Source organism: Populus alba, chromosome 19 (genome assembly GCF_005239225.2).
Source record: "Populus alba chromosome 19, ASM523922v2, whole genome shotgun sequence".
In the NCBI taxonomy this organism is placed as follows: Eukaryota; Viridiplantae; Streptophyta; class Magnoliopsida; order Malpighiales; family Salicaceae; genus Populus; species Populus alba.
In genome coordinates, this window is record NC_133302.1 from 8,654,282 (window position 1) to 8,671,809 (window position 17,528).

Consider the following 17,528-nt stretch of genomic DNA (forward strand, 5'->3'; position numbering starts at 1 on the left):
TAATTTTACCAAATCAAAATTAATCAAGCAACAAAATCTTTTCTCAACACCCTAAGATCCAATAAAGCAGGCATACAAAACAAATTACCAAGTCCAATTTCAAATACACACGGCCTCAAAAGAACAAATATAAACAATAGAGGGATCAAAATAAAAAATAACCAAAAGATATTTTTTTTAAAAGAAAATATTATGTAATACTGTTAAATTAAAAAAAAACAAAAACGAAATGATGTTTTCATTGTGGATACCTCATAAAACACCATTTATTACAATAATGTTTTTATTTTGAATTTTTTTTTAATCTATATTGTTTTTTTTTTTAAATTTCAATTCACATTTAATTTATTGAAAATTAGTATTTATAATTTGTTATAATTTATTTTTTATATAATTATTAAAATTTCATATTTTATATTTTGAATTTATCAAATTAAATTGTAAAACTAAAGTTTTTTTCTTTTAAATTGTGATTTTTTTTTTTAAACCGTAAAAAAACCACAACTTCGAGGTTTTTTTAAGGTTGATGGTGTGTTGGGAAACGCGGTACAAATTATATTTTTAAAAATTATTATTTTTTTAATAAATTTTTTATATATATTTTAGATTGTTTTGATATATTGATATCAAAAATAATTTTTTTAAAAAATTTATTTTAATATATTTTTAAATAAAAAATACTTTGTAGGCAACTTTTTACCGATTTTTATTTTTTTCTATATGGTTATATATATACACGGTCGCATTTGTGTTGTGACAATATAATACCAACAGAAAAAAGCTACCGTTGCACGATCAACAACAATTTTTAACTCTCAAGTATGATCGCCCCTCTACTGCTTTAATCATACTCAGTTTCTTTACCTTTGGGTCTTAGTTCTTAGCTTAAATACATCATTTTTACTGAAATGATCGACTTAATCAATTTATTGCAACATTAGTTTATCTGGGTTGTTTCTTTTTTCTTTGGAATTCATGTTGTGATCATCTGTGACTGGATTTTTCCTTCTTTCTTCTGGGTTCTTGAAATAGCGGAATTTCTTTTCTTTTCCTGTAGGTTTCTTTCTGCTTTCTTGTTTCAATAATGTGTTCTTTTTGGGCAGCCAGGCTACATACGTTTCCTGTAAATTTGATGGCTTACATTCCTCCACACAAGCGGCATTCCAAGGATGTGAGAAGGGCAGCCCCGATTCCAGAGACACTGCAACCTCAATTTCAAAGAAATATGAATTTGAGAGCATCCACTTCCCGTAAAACAAAGAGTGGAAAGATTGTTGATGCAGACACTACCATATATAAATGGTTTGCTGTTGGCTTGGACGAAGATGGCCAGTTTCCTCCTTACATCCATCTCGAGCCGATTTCCTTTGAATATATTGAGCGTAAAACGGGAGAAAAGCCTCTGGTCTTGGTGAATAGCATTGTAACTGAAGGTTGGTGTTCCATCCTTCTCTGTTAGTTGCTTCTTCCCTTGAATGGTGTTTGAGTTAAATGTTCTTATTATAAATTTTGTATTAAATTTCATGCAATGAAGAGGATAGCAAACTGGAAAGGACTTGCTCCAGAAGTCCATGGGAGATTATAGCGGAAAACTTACAGAAAGAACTGCTCTCTTCTTTCGAAATTTTGAGGAATGAAATGGATGATCAGGGTTCTGAAAAATTAAAGCCAGAATTGGTTGCTCGAATGGGCAAAATCGCTTTTCGTGGGTGAGCAATCCAACTTCTCTCTATAGATATTGCAAATTGAGTTAATGTTAATTGGAACATCATCTTTTTTCCAACTTATGATGCCTTTTTAGATGGAAGAATGCAATTACTGAAAATTGCTTATGTTGTGAAGTTGCCTGGAATTGTCTCAGATTATTCTCCATGACATACTCAGTGAACTAAGGGAAGAACGTAAGCATATAAGTGTTTGTTCCTCCATATAGGACCTCGACTGAAGTTAATATTTTGATTCGGTTTGTTTCGAGACCTGAGTGTATCATATGACTTGTTTTGCTCTAGTGATTGCTTTGATCGCTGCCAAACAAATTCTGCTGGTGCTCTATCAGTGTAACGTAGATATTGTTGATATGCATATATTAGAAGGCATAACTGCCTATGTTAAACGAAATTCATATTCTCCATCAGTACATAAGAAGCATGTTTTATATTTCAATTCTACAAGGATAAGCAAGCAAGAATTATTATACAAATTGTGTGATGCAGGAACTATTTAATGGGACTAGAAAGTGTGAATAAAATTCAGGTTGAAGAAGCCATTTTGAGACAACTCAACAGATCATTGTACACTGATATTCCTTCATCATACATGGAAAATATTATAGATGGAGTGGTCCCAGAGATTGGAATTGATTTTGAAGAGGAGAAAGATGTTTACACTGTAAAGGTATCCCTTTTGCTGCATACCGACTCTTGGTAGTGTTTTCTTATGTTTTTAATTCAATTTGTCACTAACTTTTCTTCCTTCAAGCAGTTGTCTGATAATACACGGCCAGATGCAACTGTTTTATGCAAATGTATTGTGGTGGAAAATAAAAAACTTCTGCTCTACAAGGCAGGTTTTGTACCACTTAGAGTCTCGTCTTCTCATGTTAATTTGTCATATTATGTGGTAGAATTAATTTCTTTTTGGTAATTTGTGCTTTATCGTGTAATCTCATGGACACCTTCTGATATTCACTTATGAATTTAAGATGGTTTCCACTTTTATACTTTTGCTTGTTCATGGAGTATTAAAGTATAAAGCTTTCTTGTAGGTTAAGCTGAACAAAGTGCGCCAGCTGGTCATAGATGTATCATGTCTTGATAAGAATCTGGACCTCAGGCTAATGCTTTGCACCAGCAGGATCTTAACATCTCTAACTGTAAGTTAACACCAGCAGGATGTGAGAGGGGCACCCCCAATTCCAGAGACACCGCACCCTCAATTTCAAAGAAAAATGAATTTGATGCATCCACTTCTTGTAAAAATGGTTTGCTGTTGGCCTGGACGAAGATGGCCAGTTTCCTCCTTACATCCATCACGAGCTGATTTCCTTTGAATATTATGAGCGAAAACTGAGAAAAGTCTCTGGTCTTGGTGAGTAGCATTGTAACTGAAGGTTCGTGTACCATCCTTATTGAAATTTTTATAATTTGTGCTCCTGTTAGTTGCTTCAGCCTTTTATTGAAACCTTTGTATTAAATTTCATGCAATTTAGGGGATAGCAAACCGGAAAGGAATTCCTCCAGAAGTCCATGGGACATTATAGCGGAAAACGTACAGCAAGAACTACTCTCTTCTTTCGAAATTTTGAGGAATGAAATGGATGATCAGGGTTCTGAAAAAGTAAAGCCAACATTGGTTGCTCGATTGGGAAAAATTCATTTTCATGGGTGAGCAATCCAATTCTCTCTATAGTTTTTGCAAATTGAGTTAATGTTAATTGGAACATCATCTTTTTTCCAACTTATTGAAAATTGATAATGTTGTGAAGTTGCCTGGAATTGTCTCACTTTGTTCTCCTTGTAGTTATTCCTGTTGCATTCCAGCAGGAAGCTTCCTGAACTAGGCATAGAATTCTCTAACTTTTTGAAGCACTGTAGGTATAGAATTCTTGAATTTTGAACCGTTATAGTCCTTCTGGTGTTCAGTGGACTTTTTACGTACAAGTGTTTGTTCCTCCATAAAGGACCTCCACTGGAGTTAATTGGTGTTCTTCCTTGTGAACTTGGACCATATGATTGTATCTCAGTTAATATTTTGATTTGGTTTGTTTCGACACTTTTCTAAACGACTTCTTAATCTATTAATTTTCTGCCACACCTGAGTGTATCACATGACTTGTTTTGCTCTAGTGATTACTTTGATCGCTGCCAAACAAGTTTTGCTGGTGCTCCAAGTAGCGTAGATATTGTTGATACGCTTATATTAGAAGCCATAACTGCTTATGCTAAATTAAATTCATATTCTCCATCTGTGCATAAGAAGCATGTTTTATATTTCAGTTCTACAAGGATAAGCAAGCAAGAATAATTATACTAATTCTGTGATGCAGGAGCCATTCAATGGGACTAGAAAGTGTCAATAAAATTCAGGTTGAAGAAGCCATGTTGAGACAACTCAGAAGATCATTGCATACAGATATTCCTTCTTCATATATGGAAAATATTATAGATGGAGTGGTCCCAGCGATTGGAGTTGATGTGTTTTAGTGGAGAAAGATGCTTACACTGTAAAGGTATTCCTTTTGCTGCAAACCGACCCATAGTAGTGTTTTTCTTATGTTTTTAATCCAATTTGTTACTAACTTTTCTTCCTTCAAGCAGTTGTCTGATAATACACGGCCAGATGCAACTGTTTTATGCAAATGTATTGTGCTGGAAAATAAAAAACTTCAACTCTACAAGGCAGGTTTTGTACTACCTCGAGTCGTGTCCTCTCATATTAATTTGTCATATTATATGGTAGAATTAATTTGTTTTTGGTAATTTGCGCTTTATCAATGTGACATTGTGTAATCTCATGGACACCTTCTGATATTCACTGATGGATTTAAGATGGTTTCCACTTTTATACTTTTGCTTGTTCATGGTGTGGCATTAAATTATAAAGATTTCTTGTAGATTGAGCTAAACCAAGTGCGTCAGATGGTCATAGATGTATCATGTCTTGATAAGAATCTGGACCTCAGGCTTCTGCTTTGCTTCAGGAAGATCTTAACAGCTCTAACTGTAAGTTGTACTGTCTCTCGCTGAAAAATTTATTCAACAACAGCAATATAGCTACAATCATACTGCATGATTGTTAGACATTCATTGAAGCATGAAGTGTCTTGCGCTCTGCCCAAACCCAGCAGAAAATTGTTAGTGAGAAAACTTGAGCAAGCATCCTCTCTTTGTATTTTCCTCCAATGACAGATTTAATCTAGTCTAGCAAGTCCTTTCTCCATTTCAAAGAATGTCATGATGGAAATTAGCAAATAATCTCTATCCTAGAACTTAGTTTGATCACACCTGGAAGAGAACATATGTAAAACAAGCATTGAGTAGGCTTGCACTAGCGAGATAGGCTAACAAGTCTAGAACGAAATTTAGAAGCTTAAAACCATATTCCTGGATATTGGTCTTTCATGCTTGAAAAATTAATGATTTTCATAGTTGGAACAATGATTTCCCAAATTTTGCATGAGAGATTTTCATCTAGAGTCTAGACAGCGCAAAGCTACTAGGGACAATTTTAGTTTATTAAGCAGAAGGCAATGATTTGGTATTGGCGGCTTTGTAACTAAGCTAGATTATTCTTCTGATAATCATATATACCGCTTAAAATATCAAAGCCAAGAAACTTCATTGTAATATACACATATTTTGTTAGAGATATAATTGGAATTTAACTCCTAATAGTGACGCCGTGGAGTGACTGATTGTATGAATCGATGCAGGAAGAGGAGATGAATAACGTTAGAGATCTGATCAATTCTGCAGTTCTAGATTCAGATATGAAGGGTGGATTAAGATGGCCCCTGGGGGAGGAGGCATCTTCTGGTGGTAGATATAGTGTCATTGGGGTTTGGCACGCAGTAACCAAAGCCTATAAAAGTTCATCATTTAGGCTTAAAGCAAGAGATGCCGATCGATACAATTTTAGGACTGGAACTGGGGAAATTACAAGAGAGATTTATCTGAAGTTGAAAAGAATTGTTTCAGAATGCAGGCAAGTTCCTTTGTTGGTTGACTTTTCCCTATGCCTTTTTATGTTGCATGGGCTCATATACGACTTCTAATCTGTGAGATTTCTAAGTGATTTCTAAATAATATTTTAAGCTGTTTTGTTGAATTATGAAGGAACGGGGAGCTGAAAGTGATTCAATCTCCAAAATGCTTAAGGACAGCATAAGATTGATATGGGAGAAGTTCTTATGCTGCGAACGGTTTATAACATGATCATTCCAATTTTAACTCTCTTTTCATCCTCTTCAACATGAAAAGGGGGAGAGCCCTATCTTGTCTGTATCTTATCCCATCACGAGGAACCGTTTGCAAGTCCGATTTCTCTCCTCTCTGTTATTTCTAGGCCTCGTTACATATCTTTTTCTTTCTTTCTTTGCTTTCTTTCTTTTATATTTGGATGGTTTGAGTGCTAGTTTTTGAGAATAGATGCCATGAATGCGTATCTTCTTTGTGCGATGCATGGGAACCCAATGGATAATTGTATTGGGTGAGGTGGTTTGGAAAGGATAGAGCATGAGGACGTTTGTTACCGTTGAATTACCTGATAACAGAATTGAATCCTTTTTGTGTTTGACTTTCGAATTGCATACTGACGGACTTCCACATTCCGAACTCCATACTGATTAACTTCATCCCCTCTCTCTATATATAGAACAATATTAGAAGAGAAAATATAGTTAAAATAATTGAGAGGGATCGAAATATTACTTCTTGTTCCTGTTTGTGGCACTTTCTTGTTGTTTTTTTTTTTATTTGTTATTGCAAGCAACAATGGAGAAACACGGGGGATTTGGTAGAGGAGAAGTCTCGCAGAATCATCCAAGAAACAAAGAATCTGAGGAAGAGTTGGAGAGAGCAAGGGTGAATTTTAATCTTAGAAGGATGAGAACGTCCTACACCATGGGGGATCTATTAGAGGAGAGTTCTCGTGGGGTATCAACTTATTTGAGTTTATATCATCACTATGATCCATTCACGATCAAGAAGAAGATGAAACCAAATGATTTGGGTAATTTATGCAGGCTGCTCGTGCCTTCAGATATGCTCGACTCTGCGTGTTCATATTGTTAGGGAATCCGACTAGTAATGTACCAATAACTACTCCTTGGAGCAGGGCCGCTCATTGGTGATGTACTAATTTATGTACACACTGCTGCATATTGCAGTAGGGCTGCTGCCCTTGGCAGCCCCCTCTTTCTCTCCTTTCTATTCCTCACACTCTTATTTTGCTCTCAAATGCCTCTATTTATAGGCATTAATGGCAAGACAAGAGGTTATCAATTATGGCATAAATGGTGGCAGCACATGGGTTGCACCATTTTTGTTAATGGTTGGTGCAACTTTCATTGTAGCCTTTTGACAATGACAACTCTACTTCTTAGGGTAGGTGCACAAGTTGTTGCCCATTAATGGCAATATCCCAACAATCACCCCCTTGACATTTTATGAGCAATTGTCCTCTTGCTTCTTCAGCACAAGCTTATATCCTGCAGCTCTTCTAAGCTTACCATTTTGAGAGCGTCTGTGGCCAAGTTTACAAGTACTCACCAAACCTTTCAATCATTAGAGTCACTTAAAAGCACACCTTTTCTCACACTAAAGGATCACTTCAACCAGATGATTTTCCACATCATATCTGAAGAGTGTTAACGTTTGTCTCTAGGACACAACATTCCCCTTCAAGCGTATTAACCATGCTCGGTCTGGAATGATTTTTCAAGCCTCGCACCAAGGCTTACAACACCCTCTCAAACAAATATTTTCAAGTGCGACAGTCATTATATGAGTATTTCAATGTGATCACAAGTTCATCACTTTTCCAAAAGTCTACTCATCCAGGAGTTGTGTCTGCCCTTTGTTCCACTCTAGGAACCACGCTTTACTTCTCCGCGAGTCTCCCACTCTTAATCTCAAGAGTCCAGGTAGTTCTCCACCTTTAACCATGGGGCAGCTCATTAAAGGTTGATCCATATGTCTTCATACTTTGAGTATTACAATGTCATCACCAAGCTCACCACCTTGACAAGAGTCAATTTGTTCCAGGAACCTGCGCATGCCCTCTGCTCCTTCATAGCAGTCGCATCTTAATGCTCCATAAGTCACCCAACTTATTGTCCAAGGCAAATGTCTTTTAGCTCATTGATCTTTAGCATGAGGGCAATATCCATGAAAGTCAATCTTGCATTTGTCTTCATACTCATCATAGTCACTTCATTGGCTATCCATGCACCTGTCCACTTATATATGGCCATCACATTGGCTCTGGGGCGTTCTGAACTGGGCTCCTATCATGGCTCTCACACCTTCTCTAAGGTGTCTTCGCCTGTTGTCATAAGACGGTTTGAACTGGGGCTTCTATCATAGCCTGCACACCTTCCATCTGAGGTGTTTCTGCTCATTGTCATGCGGCGATCTAAATTTGGACTCACATTGTGGCCCTCACACCTTCTATCTGAGGTGTCTCCACTCGTCGTGGAGCGGTCTCGTCCTCCTTCATCTAGGATGACTCCAGTGGCTTCAAGATTCTCTACCACCATGTGGACTTGGGAGAGATTATTGCCATTGACTACATAGAAAGAGAAAGTTGCGGTATACTCCTCGCAATCCTCCACCTCGAGTTCTATGTTTGGAGCTTCTATGCCTTTTTGCTTAATAGCTCCACTTACACCAATTCTTTTTAGTGTGTTCTCCTTTCATAGGTGGTCGCCTTTTATCACAGGCGTTCGCACCCCCTCAATTAGGTGCTTCTACAACAGCTCATCTTTCCATCCTTGTATGCATTAGAAAGGTCTTCGCCTGTTGTCTTCATTAAGTGCACAAGAGACTTCCTATTGTACAACTTTTCACATAGTCTTTGCTCTGAGCTTTATCTGGGAACTCTTTTTCTCCTTGCACCTGTTGTCTCATTTCAGTACCTCATTGGATCTTTCGGGTACTTCTGCACAATCCTGGTGTGCCCTTGTGCAATTTATATTCTCCAGATTTCTCATTATTCCTTGCTTTTATGTTTGACAATAGCTCATCTGTCACAACACCTATTAAGTCAAAATAGAGTGTCAATCTTTATCCCCTTGCTATTTTTCTCTTTCATTATCAGGGTCTTCATCAATTTTCCCTTCGAGAAATTACAGTCATCGAATTTACTTTTTTTGGAGAAATCACCACTCCATCAGATCCTTAATCATACATAACCTAACTGTTCCCCTTGTGACGTCATCCTGCTAGTCTTCACCATTTTCATTACAAATTGTTACATATACGAAAATAGTACCGTATGGATAATCCTTCAACTAAGCAAGTTCCTTGGAAAGATTGGAGGGGTCACAACGGTCCCATTTAAAACCCAATCTCCTAGCCAGAACTTCTTAGGCCATATCTATCCATCGTACTTCCTTTTCGTATATACAACCATTTGCTAGCGTTTTTACGGCTTTTCTTTACAAGTGATCTGGAATATTTTGTTTTATACATGATTTCTCAACATCTAGCGAGACTACTAGTGCTTAGATTCGTCAAGATTGGTCTTCGTCAATTTTCACTCTCCACCTCAAATCGTCCACATCTCGGGTGTCCAGAGTGTCCTAATTTTGCCTTCTATCAAGGCAATTAAAATTCTCTACTTAACAGTTCAGCACATGTAATTGGGTAAAACACATACACCTTCTTCTTCTTCTTCATCATTTCCATCGACCACCATGATGACCTTTAAATGTCTCCTAATCGAGCAATCTCTCTTAATAACTCACCACCACCACTTTTGATCTCAAATCTCAATGATCAGACCATACCATTGCATCCGGAATGATCAAATTAGCTAGAAACAAGTCTGAAATTGTCCAAATCGCATTTCCGACGGCTAAGCTTTGATCAAAACAATTCTGGCCTCATCAACGGCTCAGATTCAATCTCAGATCTGGTTGCACATAGGATTAACTACATTGGATCCTTTCCCTCGGCTTGATCCAACTTGGCTCATGGTTGATGATGTGGCATGTGGGTCCAATTATGTTGACTGGGCGCTGACATGACATGCCAACTATGCGTGCTGACGCCATACTATGTTATGATGACATCATCATTATCCGGGTTAGGCACGTGGGTCAGGTGGTCTAGTATTCCAATCGGGTTAGCCCATCCAGGCGAAGAAGTCGCGTGGGGTGCGTCTGCTCTCATAGGCTGCCAACTCGCTAGTGTGTAGGGGCGTGTGCGACCATGCCCGACGTTCGATTTTGACGCAATTTTCACTAGTGGTGTCGTCTCTTCCTCCTCTATACGGTGGTATGGTCAGAACACAATTTTGACAACTTTCATTTTTGAGAAAAAATCAAACACCACTTTAAATCATATGCTCTAATACCAATTGATAGGGAATCCAATCAGTGATGTACTAATAACTGCTCATTGGAGGCTAAGCACACTAACATAATATTTAACGTGGTTCGGCAATCCGCCTACATCCACGGGAGAAGAGCCAATATTATTTGAGAAATAGAGAAAGGGTTACAACACACATGGAGGAGGAGGATCACTTCACTCAAACTCACTCTCATTGCTCTCACACACTGCTGCCCTTGACAGCCTCCTCTTTCTCTCCTTTCTATTCTTCACACTCATTCTCTCTCTCATTTTGCTCTCAAATAATGCCTCTATTTATAGGCATCAATGGTAATACAAGAGGCCATCAATTATGGCATAAATGGTGGCAGCACATGGGTTGCACCATTTTTGTCAATGGTTGGTGCAACTTCTATTGTAGCATTTTGACAATAACAACTCTACTTCTTAGGGTAGGTGCACAAGTTGTTGCCCATTAATGGCAATATCCCAACACATATCCCAAACCCTGACCTTCAAACCCAAACTGGTTTCTCCACCAGATCTGAAGGCACAAGCAGCCTGTATAAATTACCCAAATCACTTGGTTTCATCTTCTTGTTGATCGTGAATGGATCATAGTGATGATATAAACTCAGATGAGTTAATACCCAATGAGAACTCTCCTCTAACAGAACCCCAGGGTGTAGGATGTTCTCATCCTCCTAAGATTAAAAGCCACCCTTGCTATCTCCAGCTCTTCCTTAGATTCTTTGTTTCTTGGCTGATTTCACAGGACTTCTCCTCTACCAAATCCACTGTGTTTTTCCATTGTTGCTTGCAATAACATATAAAAAAAAACAGTAAGAAAGTGCCACAAACAGGAACAAGAAGTAATATTTTGATCCCTCTCAATTGTTTTAACTATATCTTCACATATAATATTGTTTTTTATATATAGAAAGAGGGGATGAAGTTAATCAATATGGAGTTCGGAATGTGGAAGTCCGTCAGTATGCAATTCAGAAGTCAAACGCGAAAAGGATTCAATTCTGTTATCAGGTAATTCAACGGTAACGAACGTCCTCATGCTCTATCCTTTCCAAACCACCTTGCCCAATACAATTATCCATTGGGTTCCTATGCATCGCAAAGAGGTGCTCGTCTCATCTTGGGCTTGGTTGGAAAAACAAAAAAGAAGAAGAAAGATTGTGAAAGTATTTGAGGGAGAAGTGGATTTCTTTATGCAATTAATAAATGCAAAATGTTAAAGAGATATAGAGGTTTTCCGAGAATAGATGCCATGAATGCGTATCTTCTTTGTAAAATCAATTACCTATAGAAGTGCATTAATGAGTCATGTTAAAACAAACGAAAAGAAAAAAGAGTATATCAATTTCTTCCATTTCATCTCTTCCTTTAGTGCATTAACGAACTATGTTAACACAAATGAAAATTTAATATATATATATATATATATATATATATATCAAAATTATCTAAAAAATTAAGTATCAATTAGATGTTTTTTTTGGATGTATAAGAAAATAATTTAAGAAAACAATTAGAAACGTAAAAACAAACAATAAAACATTACAAATATTTAAAGCTACTTATTCCTAGGAAAAGACTTAGGTTCTTCCATGGAGCTAAAGAGGATAAATTTTGTAGTCCTCGTAGAAGAATCTTAGAAGAAAACCCTCCCAACAAAGTAAATCAAATCCTCTTAGTGAAGTAGTAGCTTAATTGAGTGTGTGCGTGTCCCTTTCCCGATTTATTCTTTCTTAAGAATGTTAGAAGAAAGAACGAAGAACTCTTTTTTGAAGCTGCTCCTTAGTAGATAAGTAGCTTTGATTGATTGCGTCCCTTTTCCCCTTATTCATCCTTTTATATACATTCACTAGTATGCTCGCGCTGGATTATTTTTTATATACAAAATAATACTAAGTATAGAAATGGAGTGAAAAGAGGATTGATAGTCATGATATATGTATAACAATATTAATTAATGATAATATAACATTGTTTATTTTCGACATACGTTATTCATAATATAAAAGAAGACAACAAAGAATAAAATTATACAATGAAAGCTTATTTTTAACGTATGTCGAAGCCGCACCACGTTCTGTTCAAAGGGCATGGCAACTTCAATGGACCAACAACTTTTTTTCAAATTTATTTTTGTTATTTCACTATCCTTAGAGTATTTTTATTATTTCACTGTTATTAAAAATATTGAATAGACAAAAATACCTTCAACCAAAATTAGAATGACTATTATGGCATGAAAACATAAAAATACTCCTAGCTTCTAAGGCATGTCTTTTTTTTTTTTAAAAGGCTATAAATATCACTTGACTATTATAGTGAAAATTGGATTGTCTCTATAACCATAAGGAACCCCTTTCCTTTTTAGTTGTTTTTTCTTAACAATTATTATTATTATTATTATTATTATCATTATTATTATTACCACCACCACTACTGTTATTAAAATAACAAAAAACAAAACTTGATTTGAAGGTTATTGTTGTTGTTGCTGCCGCCGCCGCTGCCACCATTACCATTATTATTATTATTATTATAACCAACACCATTACTACTATTAACGCATCTTCTCCTTAGTAAAGACAAATTTTACCATTAGACTATATATATTTTTTTGTCTTGCTATTGATATGCATTACATGGATCCAATTTGTGAATTGCTATGCCATATATTCTTTTCAGTACCATCCCTATTATATTCTTATTACCTATCTAATATATTCATATTATATTTAATTATCTATTATATTTACTTAATAGATTACATCAAATACATTTAGATTTATATAATAAATTTAATTTAGATAATATTTTTATATATTTCATTTTTTATTGCATTTTATATGAATAGAATTCAAATATATTTTCATTTAGAATTTATTAAAATTGTAATTTAGAATTTATTATTCCAAATTAGAATTTAGAATGATTTATTATTATTATTATTATTATTATTATTATTATTGAAAAAAAAAACATAAACTTGATCCAAAGGACAAAATTAAAGACTATAAATAAAAACTTTGACAACAGGATAAAGAAAAAAAATCAAAAGAAAAAGGACAAAATTTAAATTAATATTATTGTTATTGACAAAACAAAAACACAAAATCTGATATAAGGGATAAAATTAAAAATCATAAAAAGTTTGACAAAAGAACAAAGAAAAAAAAAAGGAATTAAAAGTAGAAAGATCAAATTGAAAAATATTATATATACAAATTAGAATTGAAATATTAAATTGAAAACAAATAAATTTTGAACAACAAGGAAAAAGACTAAAATAAAATATCAAAGTTAAAAGGATTTAATCTAAAACACCAACAACAATAAGGACCGAAGTTAATTTTATAAGGTTGGAGAGAGAAATAATGGGAAAAAAAGGGAAAGGCCACTGATAATAAACCAGCTACCTTTAAATGCCACATGCCACCAATATAGAAAGAGGACATGAAGAAGAACCAAATGAGATTGTAGAAGCTTATTTTTCACCATTAGGAGACGTCGCACACGCCACCCAAAGCACACAACGTCTCCTACATGCTGGCGCATCCGAGACACATATTAACAACTTTTTGCATTTAAAAATTATAAATCAAATGGTAAATAATATTATTACCCTTAACCAAACTAAAAATTACAAAAAAAAAAAACCAAGATAAAAAGATGCCAATAACCCTATTTCAGTGGTTTATTTTTATTTTTTTGTCCCTGTGGTCATATACATAATCTTACTATATTTTTAAAAAGAAAAGACAATAACACCCCTACCCTGTACATGTTAGTTTTTTTTTTTATTATTATTATTCCAGGAGTATTTTGGTTCTTTTACTGTTCATAAATATATTGTATAGACAAAAACACCCTTAAATAAATCTATAAAGACTAATGCATTGTATGAAAAGATAAAAATACCCTCGATACAAATTAATTTTTCTCATGAAGGACAAAAAAATCATTACATTATAGTGGTGAATATAAAAATATAGAAGGGGCTAGAATGTTTTGGCATTATGTTTTAGTTGTTTTGTTATTCTGATATTAATGTTGTAACAATATAGTAGCCACAAGACTTTACACAAAATCTATTTGGTTATTATCTTTCTAGGAAAAAAGGGTGAATTTTATTTTACTTCTTGCAAAGACATATGAATATATTATGCAACTAAAAAATTGCTTATATTGTGAAGTTGCCCAAAATTGTCTCCCTTTGTTTTCTTTATAGTTATTCTTGTTACATTTCTCCAAGAAGCTTCCTAAACTAGGCATATAATTCTTTAATAAGCCTCTTACTATTTCAACAACACTACCTTGAAAAAATACATTTCTTTTAAAGATCTACATACTTAATGTGATGGACTTTTTTTTTCTTTATAAAAACAGATTCCTAAGATCAAGAATAGAAAGAATAAATATAAGAACAATACTAAGAAAAACCAATAGCAAATAAAAAAAGAACTCAAGAAATTTCTAATCATATTCTTTCCGCCTATTTATATTTATATAAATTGGGAACCAAAACATGAATTACTCATTATTCATGAATGTTAATTAATTTTTGATGAATGTTCATTATTTAATGAATATTCATGAATGTTCACAATTCAAGAAAATTCATAAATATATTCATTTTTTTTATCATATCATAATTAATATATATTGTTCATGTACTAGGACGTTTTAAGAACTAAGAAGTTACTGATCAAATAGAAACTTGTTAACAAATAATATTTTTCATTATATAATGGGTTTAAAATTTTTATCATTGAAAGTTGTTTTTAGAATAATTTCTTATTCGTATTTGGTTGGTCTTTAAACATGTTAATATTTCATATTAAAGAACTCATATTAAATTACAAAATTTAACATGGTTTTAACTCTAAAAGTGTGTGAACCTCACATTTTATTTGACATTAAAATTACCTATTTCATGTTTTATAAAACCAATTCCAACAAATATTAGTCAATACCATCGTCAAACACAAATTCTCATCTCTAGAAACATATAAATACTAAAATTCGACCATTTCATTATTGGAATTGAAAGGCATGTAAATTTGAAATTTTAAATCTAAAAAATTTAAAAATTGTATTAATGGGTTGCTTAAAATAAATTTTGAAGTTAGATTTCCTATTACTTGGAGAAATATTACCAAAAATAATATATTTAAAAGGTAGTTAATGAAGAAAAAATTAGGATGGATGCAGAATTTGTAGGATAGATATGTGTGTAACTATTTTTTTGCTTCAAACAATACATTTCTTAATATTCCCTATTTAGTGAAAAAGAAGGTATAACTTTTAAGAAATATTTAAAAGATAACCAAGTGGCGAGGGCAAATAGTAAGTTTACACAGCAGTAAGATATGCTTCACTGCTTCGGTTAATGGCGGGGGGAAAGTATTTCAATGCCATTGCTTGAAATTCCTTGTTGCTTATACATATATGTTTTACAGATTTGCATAATCATATATTCGATCTATTTACGGGTTCTTCCCTTTCCTTCATCATTTACTAATAGCATTACTATTACTAGTAATAGTAATGATGAATAAGTGACTAATAGTAATGCTCAAATCATTTTTTAAAATACTTTTCAAATGATTTTCATCTTAAAATAATGTTATTAATGTCGATTGTTTTTTAAATCAATTGTTTTTCCAAAAAACAAAAAGTCAAGATACATTGGTTTTGGAAATTAAAGTTAATAAATCAAAATTGGATGAAAAATTTTGTAGTCCACACCGAAGAATCTTAAAATAAATAATGAAAAGCTCTTGTGGAAGAAAACCCTCCAAGTGAAGCTGATAAGTATTTGGCATTGCGGTCATAACATTATTTGTTTAAAATTTTAATTTTTTAATTTTAAATTATTTTGTTTATGTTTTTGAATTGTTTTGATGTACTAATATAAAAAATAAAATTTTTAAAAAATATTATTTTGATATAATTTCAAGAATAAAATATTTTCTTAAAAAACTATTATCACAATGCTAAAAGTGCCATAAAATTGAGTGTATGGCCACTTTCCCCTTTATTGCTTGCTTCGTCCTTATATGTACATGCTTCAATTTGTGTTGTAACAATACTCTACCAACAAAATACAGCCACAGTTTGCTAATGGTGTGTGTTAAATATATAGTGTTTTGTAAAGTTATATGTTTTTATTTGTAATTCTAATGGTCACGTGCTAGTCTAGCACAAAGTGAAAATTAATTAAGCTATAGGAGTATAGGAATATAGTGTAATAGAATTTGAAAATAATGGCATTAAAATAAAAATGATATAACTAATCTCTCCTTCCAATCCCTCCTTCATTCTCATATTCTTCTTCTTGTTATTGATTCCTTACCATGTAACCTTCTATAACCAATACACTACCATTTTCACTTTTGATCATCTGGATAATCTGTGAATAGAAACCATTACAATCCAACTTACACAGCAAGTGATATTAGAGTCCAATGCCTTTGGATTTGAGATATGGCTCCTGAAACTTTATCCTAAGACCTTAAGAGATTGGAAGATTCATGGAGTTATTCAAGTTTAAAGATGGTTTCCACTTTTATACTTTTGCTTATTCATGGAGTCGTAAAGTTTAAAGATTTCTTGCAGGTTAAGCTAAACAAAGTGCGCCAGCTGGTCATAGATGTATCATGTCTTGATAAGAATCTGGACCTCAAGCTAATGCTTTGCTCCAGGAGGATCTTAACAGCTCCATCTGTAAGTTAGCGAAAGCAATTCAGCTACAATCATACTGCATGATTGTTAGACACTCATTGAAGCATGAAGTGTCTTGGGCTCTTTATGTTACTGAGAAACTTGTTACTGAGAAAAATTGAGCAAGCATCCTCCGTTTGTATTTTCCTCTTATTACAGATTTAATCTAGTCTAGCAAGTACTTTCTCCATTTCAAAGAAATGTCATGATGGAAAATAATATCCGTAATAGCCAGATTATTCTTCTGATAATCATATATATCAAAGCCAAGAAACCTCATTGTAATATGCACTTATTCTGTTAGTGTTATAATTGGATTTTTATTCTGTTAGTTGTATGAATCGATGCAGGATGAGGAGATGAATAGCCTTAGAGATCTAATCAATTCTGCAGTTCTAGATTCAGATATAAAGGGTGGATTAAGATGGCCCCTGGGGAAGGCATGTTCTGGTGGTAGATATAGTGTCATTGGGGTTTGGCACACAGTAACCAAAGCCTATAAAAGTTCATCATTTAGGCTTAAAGCAAGAGATGGCGATCGATACGATTTCAGGACTGGAACTGGGGAAACTACAAGGGAGATTTATCTGAAGTTGAAAAGAATTGTTTCAGAAATACAGGCAAGTTCCTTTATTGGTTGACTTTTCCCTATGCCTCTTTATGTTGCTTTGGCTCATATACGACTTCTAATCTGTGAGATTTCTAAGTAATATTTTAAGCTCC

At 34.0% G+C, this 17,528-nt stretch overlaps 2 protein-coding genes across 3 annotated transcripts in view; both read left to right on the top strand.

Annotated features, from left to right (window-relative positions):
- Nucleotides 1–17,528, top strand: part of LOC118046783 (uncharacterized) — a 31,372-nt gene that overhangs the window by 13,581 nt on the left and 263 nt on the right. The gene's annotated exons all lie outside the window — the stretch shown is intronic.
- Nucleotides 847–17,517, top strand: LOC140954137 (uncharacterized). Of its 2 annotated transcripts, none has more exons than XM_073407083.1 (6): nt 847–1,433; nt 1,535–1,709; nt 2,214–2,394; nt 4,317–4,397; nt 16,701–16,808; nt 17,156–17,517. In XM_073407083.1, exons 1-6 carry the CDS (start codon nt 1,085–1,087, stop codon nt 17,444–17,446), a joined length of 1,185 nt encoding a protein of 394 aa, XP_073263184.1. In that variant the 5' UTR covers nt 847–1,084; the 3' UTR covers nt 17,447–17,517. The 2 variants fall into 2 exon arrangements, with proteins under 2 accessions (XP_073263184.1, XP_034911691.1); XM_035055800.2 differs by lacking the exons at nt 16,701–16,808; nt 17,156–17,517 and adding exons at nt 4,614–4,721; nt 5,432–6,291 and having other exon boundaries at nt 850–1,433.